General features: G+C 40.3%; 2 protein-coding genes across 15 annotated transcripts in view; one reads left to right on the forward strand and one right to left on the reverse strand.

The window, feature by feature from the left end:
* Window positions 1-17,433, forward strand: part of pimr50 (Pim proto-oncogene, serine/threonine kinase, related 50) — a 38,669-nt gene extending 21,236 nt beyond the window's left edge. The window contains exons 7-10 of one of the 4 annotated variants that reach the window (XR_015477340.1): window positions 3,066-3,208; window positions 5,238-5,670; window positions 5,778-5,913; window positions 17,036-17,433. Coding sequence is in view for 1 of the 4 variants with exons in the window: in XM_087238446.1 (XP_087094572.1) it covers window positions 3,066-3,118 (53 nt within the window). In the remaining 3 variants the exon portion in view is untranslated. Of the gene's footprint in view, window positions 1-3,065; window positions 3,374-5,237; window positions 5,671-5,777; window positions 5,914-17,035 lie in introns of those variants that run through there. The other 3 variants (XR_015477339.1, XR_015477341.1, XM_087238446.1) reach the window with 3 other exon arrangements.
* The window catches only part of LOC147837069 (uncharacterized), a 36,983-nt gene that overhangs the window by 11,946 nt on the left and 5,242 nt on the right, over window positions 1-19,795 (reverse strand). For 7 of the 11 annotated variants that reach the window (XM_087240665.1, XM_087240671.1, XM_087240675.1 and 4 more), the window contains one exon: window positions 1,810-2,629. The exons of 1 other annotated variant lie outside the window; for it this stretch is intronic. The gene's annotated coding sequence lies outside the window, so the exon portion shown is untranslated. Of the gene's footprint in view, window positions 1-1,809; window positions 2,630-2,937; window positions 3,368-19,795 lie in introns of those variants that run through there. 3 more of the 11 variants (XM_087240673.1, XM_087240668.1, XM_087240670.1) reach the window with 1 other exon arrangement.

Genomic DNA, 19,795 nt, shown 5'->3' on the forward strand with positions numbered 1-19,795 from the left:
GCTGTTGGCTGTTTGCCCAGACCCCCCTCCTTTCTGCTTTTCCCTCTCCGCACATCAGCTCCTCGTTGTTGGTTTGCGCCTTTCAGGTCAATCCTTGACCAAAAGTCCATCTCGGTGGCAAGCGCAGACATTTGGTTCCGTTTCTCGTCACGTGCACCACAGGCTCTGCAGGTTTCATCGCCATACGTCACATTCCAGTTTCTCCATCTTCTGGTATCTTTCTCCCCCTTGATACCTTTGTCACCTTTGAACTTGTGGTATTTTTGGTTGTCAGGTCTTGGTTGGATCTTTGGTTGGCCACTTGTACCAGAGCCATGCACAGCTCCCTTTCTGCTTTCTTCTTGTCTTGCTCTTGCTTCACTGTCAGCTTGTCTTCCGCATGTTGAGCACACAGCAGAATGTTCGTTAAATGTCCATTTCTCCAGTTCAAACAGATGTCCTCCACTCGCTTGAGGTGGGAATTTCATTGGTGCGGTCGGAGGTCTTCTGGGATAGTAGCAGTTAAGGTTTGGGTCAGTTCTCAGGGCTCGCAGCTCAGCCACGGGATAGTGATGGTACGGCAGTACATGTATGGAAACAGATGTATAGAAAGGATTAGTAGTGCTAATTACTCTTTCATTCACACGTTCACATTTTTTCATTTGCTTTTTCCTTCACTTTATCTCCTTCATTCTTTTCCCTACATGCCAGCTGCCTCTGCAGCATTTTCCTCTTTGCCTCTTATCTGCCTCCCTGAGCCAACAATCAACAGTGTCTCCACACGACACACACATGCCTTTCGCAAAGTCAACCTGCTTTTCCTTTTGCCTTCTTATCTCCTTTTTTTTATTATGTTTAACCTAGTAACACTCAACATTCCTTTTCCCTTAGAAACTTGTGATACTTTATTGTTTTCCTATCTCTTGCATGCCTTTTTCTTTTTTTTTTCTTTTTCCGTATAAATTTCCCATATTCCAAAAAACCGGTGTATCATATTTTTTTATTCTGCTTTGAGACTTCCCCAAGCTGGCAACAATCTTTCCCCTGGACTTTTTCGGTACCTATTAATCTGTCGGACGTCTCCAACAGAATTCGATTTTTCACCTAAAATCGAAAAGTTAAGCTTTCCAGCTCTAATTTTGTGGCCCCCAATTTCAACCCCCTTTTAGAAGTAAATCGCTTGGCCCCTGATTTCGACCTTATTCCGGAAGTAAATCGCACAGCCCTTGCTTTCAACCTCTTTTTGGAAGTAAATCGCACAGCCCCCTGATTTCAACCCCCTTCCGGGAGTAAATCGCAGTTAGCTAGCCAAACGTGTTAAAAAGGTCTTGATCTTAGTCAGGCGCCAGATCTCACTTGTGTAAGGTCTTGATCTTAGCTAAATGCCAGATCTCACTTGTAAAAAGGTCTCGATCCTTGCCTGATGTCAGATCTCACTTGCATTAATCACGCTGCTATCCCACAGAGACAGATCTACCAGCATGGTGATGGCCCAAATTACAGTGAAAAACCCTTTTAATTGCCTAATCAAATGCCCAAAACTGTTCAATTTTCTTTTTCTGTTAATTTCTCTCTTACCAGAGAGTTAAGATGCCACTTGAGTTCTTTTTCCCAGATGTCAGTGGGTTTTCCTTCCGAGCCCTGCGGTCGGCCCCTCAACCCTCAATCGAGCGGGGCAGGGCTGTGACACGAAGTCCCAGGATGATCAGTCACCGTCCGCAGGGTCCGGAAAAGTTCCTCCAAGACATCCCACTTCTGACACCAAATTGTAGTGGCAATTTTCTTTAAAGAGGCGCTCTCTGTGGTCAAGAAACAAAGTCTTACTCGAAATGTCTTTTTAAAGTTTTATTCTTTGCAAAGAAGGTCACAGTCATACAGCAACAACAGTTTCTGCAGAGTGAGACACTGAAGTCAAGTGTGTTCACCCTTTTATCTGGTTTTTACTACTTACAAGGTCAAACCCTAATACTGCCCATTCTGACGACAGTTTCTACAGAATGAGACACTGAAGCAAAGTATGTTCACTGTTCTATCTAGTTTGTACTGCTTGCAAGGTCAAATCCTAATAAGACCCATTCTGTACGTGCATCAGGTGCTCCGCTGTTTCTGCTGTAAGTTTCCACTACACATGTTTATCTAAAATGAATTTCCATTACACTTATTAAAACTATTATGTTTAGAAATGTGTTAAAAACATCTCTCCGTTTAACAGAAATAGGGGAAAAAATAAACAAAGGAGCGAATAGTTCAGGGGGGCTAATAATTCTGACTTCAACTGTACTTTGCAATAATGCTAATTAAAAGAATAAGAGTTGGCTCTCTATAAAACAAACATGATAGTTTTTTATTTTATTTCACATTTTTGGATGTGACAGATGTGCAAAAAATAATTGCTTGAAAACATTGGCCGAGACATTTTTGAGTATTTTACAGCACTGTAAAACACAAGCCTACACACACACAAAAACCTACAAAGGGTTTCGCTATTTTGGAGAAAACTTTTCAGGGTTGACATTTGCATGAAATTGCTCAAAATTTGGTTGCTTGAGGTGATACTTTTCCTTTCATGTTTCTTGATTTGTATAGTTTTCTATGCTGTGATGAACGGCCTCTCACTGTTTGACGATCCAGGCTCAGATCATCAGTGTGTCTGAAATGAGAAAAACAGCCAAACACCAGTCTGAATAAAAGCACTTCTTATGCTTCATGTATCAAATTCAATTCAATTCAATTCAATTACTCAGTGGAGAGAATTCTTGAGTTCCTGTAGGAAAGAGATTTTGACTGTTGACGCTTGAAATACAGTCACATCTTTACTGTTTCTGTCTAAACTGGTTTTCTCATAACCGAGACTCATGAACTCAGGCTTAAAGTTACTGACCCTTTGGTTCTTGTTGTTATTTGTTATTTAGTGTGGTTTAGTTTATTAAAGACACCAGTTTAACTAGTCATAGCAAGTCTCAAACCACAAGTTTATTGCACAATACATATCACAGAATCTTGCACAATACGTATCACAGAATATCTGCAGACTCTTACTGGAGAAGCCCATCAGCTTGACCAAGTCTGTCTGTGTTGATCTGCAGGTTCTCCAGTTTTATGTCTCGATGAAACACCCCACAATGGCAGCACAGATTGAGGGACACTGTTTCCTGCATGATACACCTTGCTGAGTCTTCATTGATGGAGCCTCAGTAAGACACCTTAAAGTCAAATAAGTCTTGTCAAGGTGAGAGACGTTCCAGGATTATGATGTACAGGTCAGGCTGTAGTAGTATCTGGATCTCTGGACAGGATTAAGACAAACTGCTAATAGAACGGGACCAGGCTAGAAGAAAGATCAGCGTTGAACCGAGGTGCTTTCGCAATAAAACTTCAGTTTATTTGCCTGTTTAAAACACAATCAACAATCAAACATGTTACAATTATGTTCCCAATGTGTCAAGTGCAATTTATATATATTATAAATATATATTGATACTGTAGCGAAATTATAATTCCTCAAAGCCATCCTTGCCAAAAGTTTGCTCCATAGATGCAGCCATATGATCCCTCACCAAAAAATGCATCTAAAGAATTAACAACAGCAGTTGACATGAGATGTGTGTAATGGCAGTGTGTTTAATGTTGAGATTATGGCTGTAAATTTACCAAAACAGACTGTACTGTGGTGGACTAGGAGGACTTCAAGACTTCTAGTTTCCTAAAGACCATAATCATCTTTTATAGAGCATGGGTTTTCAAACTGTGGGTCGCGACCCAGTAGTGGGTCGCACAGTGAACAAAGGTGGGTCGCGCAACGTCACACAGCTGCAGCTATATTTACATTGCCGTGAATCAAAACCAGTACGATTTACGGCAATAACTCAAACACCTCTTACCCTAAAAATATCTAAAGTGTGCTTCCTACAAAAAGACAAAGCTGGTTGTTTCACAGCTGTCTTTTTTTCACTCAACATTACGAGCACTGCTCCGTTTGAAGCCTGGTTTAATTCGCCCTTAAGCCCTGGCAATCTGCGTTTAGCAGTAAGGGACTCTCAGTAAGGGACCGTCGCAAAAGTGCTTATTTTATTTTTCATTGTTTTTTTTTGGTTTTTTTTGCTCCGTCCTGCGTGTTTTATTTTAAACACAACAAATTTTCTCTTAAATGAGCACAAACAGTTACTTAAGTAGTCGAATGCTTCATTATAGATCTGTGCATTCTTACATTAACACCTCTGTTATCAAACAAAACACAATGAGAGATTCCTTTGCTGCTCTTCACTAAATAACTATAGTAACTTTAATCAAAATGCAAATACTATTAAAAGTGAAATACATTGTATAGCTTTATTTAATTTCTGTATAGGCCATTAATTTTAAAAGGCTAAACTTTTTATTTTATTGTAAATATTTTTTAATGTTTGCTCTGTATTCTATCATTTGAAGCTATTTGTTGTCCCATATTTTAAAATCCCAACATTGACAGATTGCTAATCAATAAATAGCTATAGTGCTATCTGTTAGTTTTAACGTCAGCTAATGTTATGGAAGGACAAAGATGTTATGGAAAATATAGTAATGTAACTACCGTCATCATTCCTTCCTCAAGCAAATGTGTAAATATTAGATCTATTCAGCAATGACGTTAATTGCATTGGCATATTTACCTGACGTTTTCCCAGCTTGTAGTAATCGATCAAAAAGCTATTCAGTTTCTTATGACAATATACACTAGTAGTTGAATTTACTGTGATGTGACGGGGCCTGCATAATCAAGGGGCTTGATCAAAGGTTGATCATATTCTCTTCTAAAAAAAAGAAGAGTATTTTTTTTTCAACTAAAAAATGATCACAGTTACAGCCAGCGTCCCACAAAAAGCACTTCGAGCCTCATTTTGTGCATTTTTAAATCGCAAAATCCAAAAAGCCACACACCATATATTTTTGACTGCTTTGAATGGATACCTTTTTTTTTTTTTTTTTTTTACCCATTTTTCCATATTAAAATATTATGGTGGGTCTTGAGATTGAATTACTTGCCTTGGTGGGTCCTGGAATAAAAAAGTTCTAGAGCACATGAACTGTACTGGCGAGAATCAATGAAATGCATGTTTCAGTATGATGACTATTCACAATTATACATTGCACACTCTTATTATGTTGTTTGTTCAGTACTATAATATTTCTTTAAACCATGTCTCAAAACCATATCAGATTTTTATGGTAAATTATGGAATGAATAATTGATCAAATCTTTGTATTTTGTTTAAATACAGGGAGCACAAACCCCTGATGCTGAACACCCCTTTGCTTCCCAAATGGCTCCTGTTTCTGATGCTCAGACCACCCTGTTACAGCAGTTAATAAAGGAAGTTAAAAATCAGGGTAGATACATACAGCAGTCCATGCTTAAAACTAGTACCCTTCATCTTCAACCTCCACAACAGCTTGAATCTCCTCTAAGCCATGCACCTACTACCTCATCCAGGTTGCAGTCGTGGCAGCATACGCATCCTCCCGGTCATATTGAATTCTCTGCTGCACCCCATAACCCTCTCCCAGTGGTAACACAACAGGCCTGTCAGACTACAGGTACCCATAGTGCTCCTTCTTATCAAATACGACAGTATTCTTATCCACCACCTTCAAGCCGAGCCCTTACCCAATCTGTGTCACAGCCCTTGCAGCTCACACATCCTTTTAGCCCTGGTCAGTTTCCTGTTACATATCTAGGATCAGTCTTGTATAACTCGATGTACCCACCTCCTACACTGCCAAGTCAACCACTGCCTGATGTTACATTTTCCTCTCCTCAGCCAACAAGTAATGTGCAGCCTCACCATCTGGCATTTGCACCCCCTAAAAATCAGCTAGTTCCTCCAGCTGCACCCCTGTCAAACTAAAGGAGGGTAGAAGGTCATACTTTCCCTGATCTCACTAGAGAAGATGAAGGTCAGTATTTGATGTTAAAGATGGCCCTATCCAACTTGTTGGATCCAGGAGTCAGAGAAGTATAAATATCACATCTTATTGGATTATATGAAGATGGACCAGGCTAGAAGACTTGCATTGGCTTATGTTTATGCCCCAGATCCTTATACTCAAGTTATACGTGCCCTAGATCAGTGGTTCCCAACCTGGGGTCCGCGCCCCCCTAAGGGGGGCGCCAGAGTTCACAGGGGGGGCGCGGGAGAGGATAAGTATTGAGGTAGAAAAAGGCATAAAAATGCTCCACTATTATAAAGGGCTTTGCAATTAATCGAATATCCGATTTAGATTTCGGTTTTAAACGATTATAAAAAAGCATTAATCGAGATAAATGATTATTGCATCATATTTTGCCACGTTCCAGTTGTACAAGCTCTTAAAAATGGCTCTTAAAAGCGCGAAAAAGCTTATGTGTGTGTGCAGCACGATCACGCAGTCAGAAGCATGCGGCGGGTCAGCATTCACTCTCATTCACACACTGAGACGAGCAGAGGAGCGCAGACATCTAAAGTCATCTTAACGTGAGCGCTTTAATGGTCAAATAGGTGTCAAAACGCGGTGTTTAGTGATTATGTACATTAACCCTCATTTGTGTTATAAACAAACGAGTTGAGGATCAAAAGACGTGAAAGAGAAACCATTAAAGAGACAGTGCGCTATAATCCTTCTGCCGCCTGTTTTTATCATTATTAAACAAACACGACGAGAAAACCCTCGCTGCTCTTGACTGAAGGACTGCTGTAGCTAAAGTGTTTTTCTTACAGTGAAGATGCTTAAAGCACAGTTTGTTTTATATTTTTATTCTATTGTATTTATTTCTCTTTCCTTTGCAGGGTGGAAAATAACTGTATACAGTTGAAGTCAGAATTATTAGCCCTCTTGAATATTAGCAAACCTTTTCCTGCCCAATTTCTGTTTCATGGAAAGAATATTTTATTAACTTATTTCTGAACATAATAGTTTTGATATCTCATTTCTAATTACTGATTTCTTTTTGTCTTTGCTATAATGACAGCACACATAGTATTTTACTAGATATTTTTCAAAATACAAGCATTCAGATTAAAGTGCAGTTCAAAGGCTTAATTAGAGTAATAAGGCAAGTCATTATAACGGTAGTTTATTCTGCAGACAATCAAAAATATATATTGCTTAAGGGGGCTAATAATATTGACCTTAAATTGGTTTCAAAATATTTAAACCTTTCTTTATTCTAGCTAAAATAAAACAAATAGAAGAAAAAATATTATAGGAAATACTGTTAAAATTCCTTGCTCTGTTAAACATAATTTGGGAAATATTTATTACAAAAAAAAAAATCTCAGGAGCGCTAATAATTTTGACTTTAACTGGCAATGTTTTTGAATAATCGTGATTACAATTATGACCAAAATAATCGTGATTATGATTTTTCTCAAAATCGAGCAGCCCTACTATTATATATGTATTTTTAGGTACCAAAAAAATAAATAAAAATCTAAACGCATGCTTAAAATTCCAACATAATAGTAAAAATTATTAAAATAAATAACTTTAAATAATTATTTAAATTTTGCTCACTCGCGCAATCTGCTTGTAAACGTGTCGTAAAGGCAAAATCAAAACTAAAATGGCAGACAAACGTAAATGCAGTGATTCTTCAGAGGCGAAGAAAAAGATTAGACAGTATGACAAAGCCTACCTAAATTTTGGTTTTGTTGAAGGGCAAGACAAGTTAAAACTGATTAATTAATATTTTCTATACATATTACTATATATTAATATTACACAAACACACACACACACACACACACACACATATATACATATATATATATATATATATATATATATATATATATATATATATATATATATATATATATATATATATATTTACACACACACACACACACACACACACACAGTACATATGTATGTGCGTGCGTGTGTATTTATATGGTGGGGGGGCTCCAATGTTTGTATATGTTCATGGGGGGGGCCCCAAAGAAAAAGGTTGGGAACCACTGCCCTAGATGAGCGTTATGGTCAAACTAGACAACTTGTTATGAAGGAGCTCAGAGCTATAATGAAGATGCCTGCTATTCGCATAGGAGATGCTAGCATAGGAGACCAATTTTCACTTCGAGTTCAGGCACTTCTGGGCCTCCTTCAGTACATGGGTTCAGTACATTAGAGTCAGTCAGTCTCCTCCTAACACTTCATTTGAACGCTGTTCAGTGTGTGCCTATTGTAATTCTGCTGAGCATCATGTTAGCAAATGTGATGATTTCCTTTACCTTACCAAAGACCAGAGAATTAACTGGAATAAGGAACAGTGACGTTGTTGGCGATGTGCACGAAAGCACTATGCAACCCAATGTGGCCTGAAGGGACGCTGCAGCCAGTGTATTGGGAAACACTAAGAGATCCTATGCACCATTAACCAGAGGCAAGTGCAGAATTTTTCTCTTGATCATCCTAGTGATTGCAATAAAGTCCTAATGAAGGTAGTTGAAGTGACCCTGCAAAATGGAAACAAGTCCTTAGACACTTATGCCTTATTGGATGATGGGTCTGAAAGAACAATCCTTTTGCACCCTGCTGCCCAAGCACTTCAGTTAAAAGGAAAACCTGATAGCCTGAAGCTGAGAACTGTGAGACAAGATGTTCAGACTCTTAATGGAGCTGAGGTATCCTTCACTCTCATTCCTAAAGCGCATCCAGATAAGTCCTATGTCATTAGTCAAGTTTTTACTGCCAACCAGTTATCTTTTTCTGATCATTCTCATCCTGTAAAAGCTCTCCAGCGATGCTACCCTCACCTTTGTCAGCTTCCTCTCAAACAGCTTAATAAAGTCAGACCCCCTTTTCCTCTTAGGAGCTGATCAAACACGCCTGATTACCCCTATGCAACCATTGAAATTAGGACCTCCTGGAGCCCCTGTAGCGATCAAGACCCGGCTTGGCTAGACACTGCAGGGTCCTAGGGCTTTCACTATATCTCTCTTAAATGCCCACCTGATGACATCTACCACAATGTACAAAAGCTGTGGCAGCTGGATGCACTACCTCAAAAAAGCACTAAACTGCTGACTCGGTCTAAGCAGGATTTAATGGCAATGCAATAACTTGACACCCAAACTATCCGCACAACTGTTGATGGTATACTACGATATGCAGCACCTCTTCTACGTGTAGAACCCTGGCCCCCTTTAAAGGCCCCCAAGGAGGCAGTTATGGTCCGTCTTCGTAGCTGTGAAAGTCGGTGAAATCAGTGTCTGAATTCACAGTTACTTCCTGGCCCCATCCTTAAGCCTTCCCTCCTTGGAGTTCTACCTCATTTCAGGCAGTATGAAACGGCAAGAAGTGGAGACATCAAATCAATGTTCTACCAGGTACCTCTTCTGCGATTCCTCTGGCGTGACCTGGACTGTAAAGCACCTCCAACTGTATATGAATGGCAAGTTCTGCCCTTGGACACGACCTCAAGGCCTTGCTGTGCTATTTCCATCCTCCAAAAGATCATCGAAGATGCACAGGCAGCTGAGTGCATTAGCCATTCCATACACAATTGCTTTTATGTGGATAACTGCCTGCAAAGTCTACCCACCCCAGAGGAAGCCAAAGATCTCCTTCAGAACCTAATCACTATCCTCTCCTCTGGTGGCTTTGAAATCAGAAAATAGGCCAGTAATGATCCTAAAGTCATCAGTGACCTACCTCCTGAAGCCAGGTCAGAACAAACGGAGCTCTGGTTATCACACCATCCATCTCTTGATCCCCCAGAATCCACATAAGGCCTACTCTGGAACTGCCACAAAGACATCCTAAGATAAAGGCACAGACCCATTGAACATACTACCCCAACCATGCATCACCTTTACTGAGTTCTTGCTAGCCAATATGATCCTCTTGGCTATATCCTTCCTTTTACAACAAGAGCCAAAATTATTGTACAGCAATAATGGAGAAAGACACGAGATTGGGATGATCCAAATCTTCCTCATAATCTCCTGGAAGCTTGGCTTTCAAGTGAAGGTGAATTACCTGCCCTTTCCACCATCACTTTACCTCGCTGCTTCACACGGTCTGTAGACCCCACGTCAGCCATCCACGATCTTCACATCTTCTGTGATACATCAGAACAGTCCTACGGTGCAGTTGCTTACATGCATACAGAAGATGATGAGCAGGTAAATGTGTCTTTCCTCGTTGCAAGGTCCCGCATTGCCCCCAAGAAACGGCTATCCATTCCAAGTCTTTAATTATGTGCTGCTCTGATAGGAGCTCAGCTAGCTAATCTCCTACAAACAGAACTCACGCTCCATATCAGGAAGACTACTTTGTGGACTGACTCTATGACCGTTCTCTGTTGGCTGCTCTCTGATTCTTGCCACTAAAAGATCTTTGTTAGAACCAGGGTAGCTGAGATTCAGGAACTCACTAAGGGCCAGAAGTGGCATTATGTGAATTCACTTAGTAACCCAACGGATGACCTAACTAAAGGAAAGCTACTGACTGATCTTGGCAGGCCCTGTAGGTGGAATCAAGGACCTGCCATTCTGTCTCAACCATTTGAACTATGGCCCATTAACCCCAATGTAGATCAGCCTGATGACCCTGTAGAGCTGCACAAGGCCAGTTTCTATGGTGCAGTATCTCTCAGTCCATACCCCTTTGTCCCTGACCGCAAGTCAATTTGCCACTTTTCAAGACCTCCTTGACTGCACAGCTACCTCCCTTCAGGGGGCAGCAAATCCTCCATCAGCAGAAAACTACCATGATGCAGAGACTGCCATCCTAAGACGAGCCCAGATAGAATCATTTAAGGACGATTTGGCCTGCCTTCAAAACCAAAAGCCCCTTTTGTCTTCAAGCAGTTTACTCTCCCTTGCCTCTGAATTAGGTAATACATTAGGACTCATTGAAGAAGGCGAAAGGCTTCGTCAGAGTAGTGATCTACTTCCTGATGCCATTCACCCAATTGTCCTGGATCCAGCACATCCTATAACAAAACTCATAATAAAGGATTATGATGACCACTTACACCATCCTGGGGCAGAAAGACTTTTTGCTGAGTTAAGGAGAAGGTTCTGGATCTTGAGGGGTCGTGAGATGGTCCGTAAACATCAACATAAGTGCCCTAAATGCCAGCAGTTTCGTGCTCATCCTATTATTCCCAGAATGGCTGATCTCCCACCAGCCCGCCTACACCTTTGCAAACCTCCATTCTACTCAACTGGGGTAGATTGCTTTGGGCCCTAAACGGGAAAAATTGGCAGACGAGCTGAGAAAAGATGGGGAACAATTTTCAAATGTCTGACTACTAGATGTATACACCTTGATCTACTTTGTCACATGAGCATGGGTTCCTTCCTGATGGCACTCAGGCGTTTCGTTGTACGTAGAGGGAAACCAGCCGAGCTGCTTTCAGACAGAGGAATCAACTTTATTGGAGGTAATAAAGAGTTATTGGAAGCCTATCATTTCCTAACCAATGACCTTCAGGAAACCCTGGCCAAACAGAGAATTACTTTCAAATTTAATCTTCCACATGTATCCCACATTGGAACTTGGGAACGTAAAATATGCTCAATAAAAAATTGCCTTGGAAACCACCCTAGGTGCTCAAATGGTCAGTGAAGAAGTACTACGCACAGTCATGATTGAAATCGAGGGAATTCTAAACCAAGCCCTTGGGATATGTGTCATCTGACGTTGCTGATCCTAATCCTGACCCTGTGACCCCTAATTTGCTTCTCATGGGGCAGCACGATGCTTCCCTTCCTCTCGTAACATACTCAGACTCTGAACTGTGCAGTCGCCATCAATGGCGTCATAGTCAAATCATTTTTGAGCTTTTTTCCTCAGAAATTACCTCCCCTCGCTTCAGTCCAGACAGAAGTGGCGCACTGACAAGCCTAACTTACAACCTAACACTGTTGTTCTTATTCTTGATTCCCAACTTCCCTGATCTCAGTGGCCAGTAGGAAAGGTAATCTCCCTCCATCCCAGCAAGGATGGCCATTATAGGATTGCTGATGTCCAGGTTAAGGACTGGATCTACACAAGGCCCACTGGTTCCTCACCCGGCCTTACCTGATCTCCCTTAAACTGTCAAATTTGGGGGCCGCTGTTGAGAAGTTTTGTTCCAAAATTGCAAACTCATATTGTCACACCCCTGTTTAGATTATGGTTCACTCCAATCTCCTCTCATTCAATCTCTGGCCAATCAGGACTGCCTCAAGGGCTTTATTAACTGCACCTGTACCCACAGTTTGATATTTTCTGGCAGAACATGGCTGAACTGTGCAGAGGACTGAATTTGATTTCCTTTTGTTTTCCTGTGTGTGCGTATTTGACCATGTAAGTGGCTTTTGTGTGATTTAAACTTACTTAAGTGCTCATATGTTCCATGTTTACCATATTTTCTGTTTAGTTTTGTAATTTTTTGTTGGTAGACTGAAGCGTTGTATTTGTTACTTCCTTACTGATTACTGACACATTGTATTTGTTATTTTCTTGTAAAAAGCCACACTCACCGACACCGACACACACACACACACACACACCGACACACACACACACACACACACACACACACACACACACACACACACACACACACACACACACACACACACACACACACACACACACACGCACACACACGCCTTTCCTCCTGAGCACAAAATCCTTGTTGATGCTAATAAACACAACTAACTGGAGTAACTAGACTGGACCCCTGTTCTTACCGACAGCACCACTGGCTTCAAGCTAGCTACCTAAACATTTCCCTCCTTTTCAACAAGAAAGAAATATTGTCTTGTTTTCACAAAAAATGTCAACATTAAGGCAGTTTTTAAATAAAACAAAATATGAAAGTGAAAAAGAAAAATAAGCTTGTTTTTATATTATTTGTTTGTTTTAGGGAGAAAATCACTTAATCTTAACTTTTTTTGTAGACTGTCATTGTTATGTATGTGATATTGCCATTGTCCCCAGTGCCATTAGGTGGCACCCACATGTTACTGCTTATGTTTGTGTGCTCTTGTAAATAAAATAGTGAAGAAGTTAAGTACTCCTGTTGTAGCTGTGTTATTTAGCCTAGTGCATTCAAGAGTGTATTTTAAATGTTATGATAGTGAGAACATAACATATTTGGCGACAGTGAATCGTGAGTAGATAGGCGCACCTGAAATTTATTTTCTCTGCGTAGCAAAAGTGAGCTAGATTAGCTAGAATGGCTGCTACTATAGGCCATATGGAAGCTTTTGAGTATAGCGTGGAACCATGGACCACCTATATTGAGCGATTTGAGCACTTTGTAGAAGCAAACAGCATTAATGCTGACAAAAAAGTGCCTGTGCTGCTCAGCGTGATCTGAGGGAAAACATACGAATTGCTCCGAAGTCTGATCGCGCCGGACAAGCCGGGAGAGAAAAGTTTTAAAGAGATCACAGACACGCTACAGCAGCATTTTTCTCCGAAGCCCCTGATCATCGCGGAGCGCTTTCGATTTCACCGGCGGAATCAGGAGGAGAGCGAGACGGTGACACAGTATGTTGCAGTGCTGAGAGGATTGTCTGAGCACTGTGAATTCTGGGGTCATCTGGATGATGCACTCCGTGACAGATTCGTGTGTGGTTTGAAGAGTGAAGCCACGCAAAAGCGCTTGTTGACTGAAACTACACTGACGTTTCATAGAGCGGTAGAACTGGCGGTGTCCATGGAAACAGCGTCACGCGAAGCGCATCAACTCAGTGGATCACTGACGGTAAACGCACTGTCTTTTACAAAGATTAAGACTGTAAACAAATGTAAACGATGTGGAAAGAATAACCATAGTGATGAAGATTGTTGGTTTAAGGACAAAACTTGTAACATGTGTGGAAAAAAAGGCCATACCAGTCACATTTGTAGAAAGAGTAGCGATGACAGAAAAACAAAGAATGGAAACAGAGTAAAAGCTGCACGGTCAACAAAAGAAGCTAAGCATAAAGGCTATAGTAAAAAAGGAAATGTACACCATCTTGATGCTGATGCAGTATCCAGCGGTGATGAAACAGACAATGATTTAGCTCTGTATAAACTGTCGCAGCCAGGAGAAAATTCCAGTATCATGGTGAAACCAGAAGTTGAAGGACTGCCACTTGAAATGGAACTGGACACAGGCGCAGCAGTCTCTTTAATTTCAACAGAGACTTATAATAAAATACTGAAACATCTGCCCTTATGCTCAACTGACATTGTTCTTCAAACATACACAGGACAAGCATTACGCCCTAAAGGTGTAATTGACGTTCATGTAAAAATGGGGAAACAGGCAGCTGTTCTTCCATTGTATGTGGTGCAGGGAGATTATCCACCACTTTATGGCAGAGAATGGCTGCGTCGGATTAAACTTAACTGGAAAGAAATAAGAACAGTCAAACTGAAGACACTAGATGGTGTTCTGCAAAAACATACCGCTGTTTTCTCTAAACAATTAGGGGAAATGAAGAAAATAAAAGCTAAAATATCGCTGAAACCTGAACATAAACCAAAGTTTTGTCAGCCCAGAGTAGTCCAATATGCCCTGCGTCCAAAAGTTGAAGAGGAGTTGAACCGTCTCACTGAAATGGGAGTTTTGACACCGGTGCAGTATAGTGAATGGGCTACTCCAATAGTTCCAGTGGTGAAGAAAAATGGAGCAGTGCGCATCTGTGGGGACTTTAAAGTGACAATGAACCCTGTACTTCACACTGAACACTATCCGTTACTACGCATCGAGGACCTTTTTGCTTCATTAGCAGGAGGAAAATGTTTCAGTAAACTAGACTTGTCCCATGCTTACCTCCAAATGAAGGTGGAGGAGGAGTCCTCAAAGTTCCTCACAATTTCCACACAGAAAGGGCTATTCCAATATTCTCGTCTTCCTTTTGGGATTGCCTCCGCGCCAGCAATATTCCAAAGAGCTATGGATCAAGTATTATTAGGCCTTCCTAATGTCCATTGTTATCTGGATGACATTCTTGTTACTGGGCGAACTGAAGCTGAACACTTGGAAAACTTGGATGGAGTTCTTAGACGCCTGGAGGAGTTTGGCTTGCATGTGGAAAAAGGAAAATGTGACTTTTTTAAGGACTCACTGGAATATTTGGGTCACATAATTGACCCTGAAGGTTTGCACAAGTCGCCTGAAAAAGTGAGCGCAATTGTCAGTGCCCCACCCCCATCAAACGTCACACAGCTGAGGTCATTCCTTGGTTTGTTAAATTATTATGGGAGGTTTATACCCAATTTGGCGACTATAGCGAATCCTTTGATTTCTCTGCTGTGCAAGGGAAAGCGCTGGCTGTGGTCGGCAGAGAGCAATGCTGCATTCAAAATGGCAAAGGAACAATTAGTATCACAAAATGTCTTGACACACTACGACCCACAGAACCCAATTCGACTTGCGTGTGATGCATCACCATATGGCATTGGTGCTGTCATCTCACACATGTTACCCAGAGGTGAGGAAAAGCCTATAGCTTTTGCATCGCGCACGCTTACCAAGGCAGAACAGAATTACGCTCAGATTGAGTGCGAGGCTCTGGCAATTGTGTTTGGAGTTCGGAAATTCCATCAGTATCTCTACGGACGAAAATTCATACTCTTCACAGATCACCACCCCCTTACTACAGTCTTAGGGCCACAAAATGGAATTCCATCAATGGCGGCGGCACGTATGCAAAGGTGGGCATTGCTTTTGTCTGCACACAACTACACAATGGGCTATATGCACGCATTACTTCCGCGCTTTGTCTAAGGCCGCGGTCCAGCTTCCGGTCTAGGTGATTTTAAGCGGAGGTGAACAGTATTATGGCAGAGTTGTCAATATTTACTCGCTGTTTGCGAGTAAATTATGGTCAACGATGTGCAAATGATTGTCCGGATGTGCTCTAAAACACTGCAGAGCAAAGCTTGAGAAGGGTTTCAAGTTGTATGCATCTTCCTACCTGTGCAAATATGAAGGTAAGTTCAGCTAGCCTGAAGGCTAACTTTAGCGTTAATACTCTTACGATCCGTCCATCTGCAGCTTTATCACGTAAGTAAAAATAATCATATGTGTACATAATTCTGTCTCAAAGTGTCAGGTAAAAACAGGGCAGGAATAAGATCTCAGTGAGAGCTCATTACTACCGATAGATCTATGAAGAAATCGGAGTCTCCTCACCAGCTGAGAGTAGGACAGCATACATGTGAAATTCTGTCCCATTCATACTTTTACTGTTCTAAAGTGACCACCACTGTTCAGTTCGGATAATTACAGAAACACAGATGCTGTCTTAGCTTGTAAGCATGATTATTGAGCAAGATATATTAGGAATAAAATAATACAATGCCGTTCCATCCACAACAGACAAATAGCACTGTGTCAATGCTGAGATTTATTGCTGAAACAGTGGAGATGACAGATGCAGTGTAACAGTGTAGATAGCATGCTTTCTATTTAGTCGATAACATTGTAATTAAATGGGAGGGTGACCCAAAACAATAAGGTGTCATTAGTTAATTTCACATCAACAATTTGTCTATTTCAATATTTATTAGTTTTTTACATTAATGAACAAATGCTTATTCACTGTGCTTGTTAACTCACGATGTAATAGCTAATGTTAACAAGCATGACTTTGGATTTTTATTCATTAGTAAATTAGTTTAACAATGTTAAATATTAAATAGTTATTTTAATAGTGAGCAAATACATTAATTAATGAAACCTTATTTTAAAGTGTGACTAAAGGGAGCTACTTTTAAATTATTTAAATTAATGATTTACTGTGTAGTTTAATCTGATGATATTGCTGCAGATGCCTTTAAAAAGAAGATATTTTGAAGAAAGCTGAAAACCTGTAACCATTGACTTCCATAGTATGAAAAAGAACTACTATGAATATCAGTGGTTGCAAGTTTCCAGCTTTCTTTAAAGTATTTTTGTTTGTGTTAAACATCAGAAAGAAACTCAAACAGGTTTGGAACAAGTGAAGGATGAGGAAATAGAATTTTCAGTTTTGAGTGAACTGCCTTTAATGACTCTCTTTAAAAACCTATTAATATTCTTGTTTCTGTTTTCTAGGTAACATTATGAGATTCAGAGCTAGAAAATTTTATGTGTTACTTCATCCTGGAGTGGACATCCGTCAGAAGATCCATGCCATCGTCTGCTAGTTAATAGCTCCTGCTCTTGTGTGGCTGAGTGTGGGATATGCAAACATTTGGTTGCTTTGCTTTTCCAGACAGCCCATTACTCTGAAATGTGTAATGTGAGTTGTCACATGAACAATTGTTTGGAATGGATCAATTATGTGTTAAGTTCCATGAAACAGATGGGTGATTTATTTATTCATTTAATACGTATAAGCCCAAATACCTCTCTATGCACAAGTTACAGAAGAAGCACCTGATTCAAGAAAACAACTGATTCAATGTCATTTTTTCTGTTCATCTGAATAAAATATTTTTTTCAAAATGTTACATTTTTTTGACAATTATTTAAAATTACATACAGTGAATTATATTTTATATGTACAGTGAATAAAATAAAGGTCTTTATTCTGAATTAAAAAAAAATGCACTTAGAAAGTAGCTTAAGAAATTTTTATAAATATTAATGTTCATTTTTTTTTACTTCAAAGGCAATGAAAATAAACTATTATTTGCCATAAAAGCTCCTTTCTTTAAATGTCTGCATCCGGTTGGCACTCGAGCCTCGATCAGTTTTCTAGACTGAAATTGTCAGCTACACTCTTGTTTTTTTCTGTTTCTGTAAAATTCTCACAGATATCTTTAATATCAACAACCCACCTCTTCTGCACGACTTTGTCTTTTGGAAACGTGTGGAAACTAAGGTAAGAGTTCAATTTTTGACGCTGTGCATTGCTGAACACAGCAGTGGTATCTACAAGTACTGTTCTCACGTCTTTCAAATGATACTTTTAAACGTTTAGATGTCATATTTATGTAGCTGACATAAACATATATAAGTGGGCTATAATGGCATAAAACATTAAGGCAACTGTCCAAAACATTACTCGTTTTTATCAGTAGCGCTCCTGTTGTAGCACTGTACTGTACGATCGGCGGAAGTAGGCTCGGGGTCTTAAATTTTACCGGAAATACGTCACGCGCCGCCGTGCATAGAGCCCATTGAGTACTATAGAGCCGAACATCACGGAAATGCTGATGGTCTTTCCCGTCTGCCATTGCACGTAGAACATAGAGAAAAGAACAAAGCTGTAGAGCTGTTCTACCTCGGACAGATGGAAAAACTCCCTGTTGGTGCCACTGATATTAGAAGAGAGACTATGAGCGACTCTATTTTGGCTACAGTGGTCAAAATGGTTCTACAAGGAACTCAAGCTATCAGCCTGACAGATAATAATGAACTCTCAACTTTCATCTCCAAACACAGTGAGCTGTCTGTCCAACATGGATGTTTGATGAGGGGTATGAGAGTTGTGGTGTCACACAAACTACAGAAAAGAGTGCTGGAAGAACTGCACACTGGACATCCAGGAATTGTCAGAATGAAAGCCATTGCTCGTAGCTATGTGTGGTGGCCGCGTCTGGATGCTGACATTGAATTGCAAGTGAAAATGTGTCAGTCATGCCAACAAATACAGAAAATGCCATCACAAGCACCTCTCCATCCATGGGAATGGCCAAGTAAACCATGGGAGCGCATACATGTAGATTTTGCTGGGCCATGTGAGGGTCACATGTATCTAGTCGTGGTCGATGCGCATTCAAAGTGGCCTGAGGTGCAAGTCATGACATCAACAACAGCAGAGAAAACCATTGATGTTTTGAGGAACATTTTCAACAAACTTAAACAACTTTAACAAACTTAAATACAATTAGTGGAATTCAATACAGGTAATTTTCAAATGGGGTACCTGAAGTATCGATAAAATTCATTATTTGTCATTTGTAAAAGATGAATTTCTTATTTTCTTTCCACTCAGTTTTTTGCAAGCAGCAATTGTTGAAATAACACCATCAACGTTAAATTCAGGTTGGGCGATGTCAACCATTTGGTAACATACAATGTCTAAAGTGAAACATCGCGATGGAAGATGGCATCACACAATTCACCTGTACCGCATGTCTTTGGTATGTGGAGGAAATCAGGGCACCCGGAGGGAGAACATGCAAACTCCACACATAAACGCCAACTTACACAGCCGAGGCTCGAACCAATGACCTTCTTGCTGTAGGGCGACAGCACTACCTACTGCGCCACTGCGTCGCTTCATTTGCCAGTTTATATACAAGTTAAAACTAGTATTTGTCTCAGCAGTTCAATATTTGACTGAAATCGTGTGTGTGTGTGTGTGTGTGTGTGTGTGTGTGTGTATGACATGGCATATCTAATAACTCATAATAACATGTCAGCTACCTCTCCACAAATATTTTTGACAATACTGTCAAGGTGGTTGACCCCAACAACTCCCTGGTGATGCACATGTCGGAGAGAAATGCGTGTCAGGTAAAAAGCTCCAGCAACTTTCATTGAGTTACTATAGTTACTACTAATGTTTTAGGGTGGCAAAACTACTTAGAACTGTGATCAAAACTGACTGGACCTAACTGTGCATTCAACTATTATACTGCACACATTCCAGCCTATCGGAATGAAGAATTCATCAGACCATGGAATAAGCATAATATATATTGTATCTTCCTGAATATAAGTAGCACTTTTTCCCTTTTTATCAAAAAACAAAATAGAGACACTTTTAAAAGTGATTTACATAATGCATTTCACATCAAGTAAGCAAAACATTCATACATTAGTTAATACGTAAGTTAATTTGTGTAGCATATTTATTACTAC

Source organism: Danio rerio, chromosome 2 (genome assembly GCF_052040795.2).
Source record: "Danio rerio strain M-AB ecotype USA chromosome 2, GRCz13ab, whole genome shotgun sequence".
Lineage (NCBI taxonomy): Eukaryota > Metazoa > Chordata > Actinopteri > Cypriniformes > Danionidae > Danio > Danio rerio.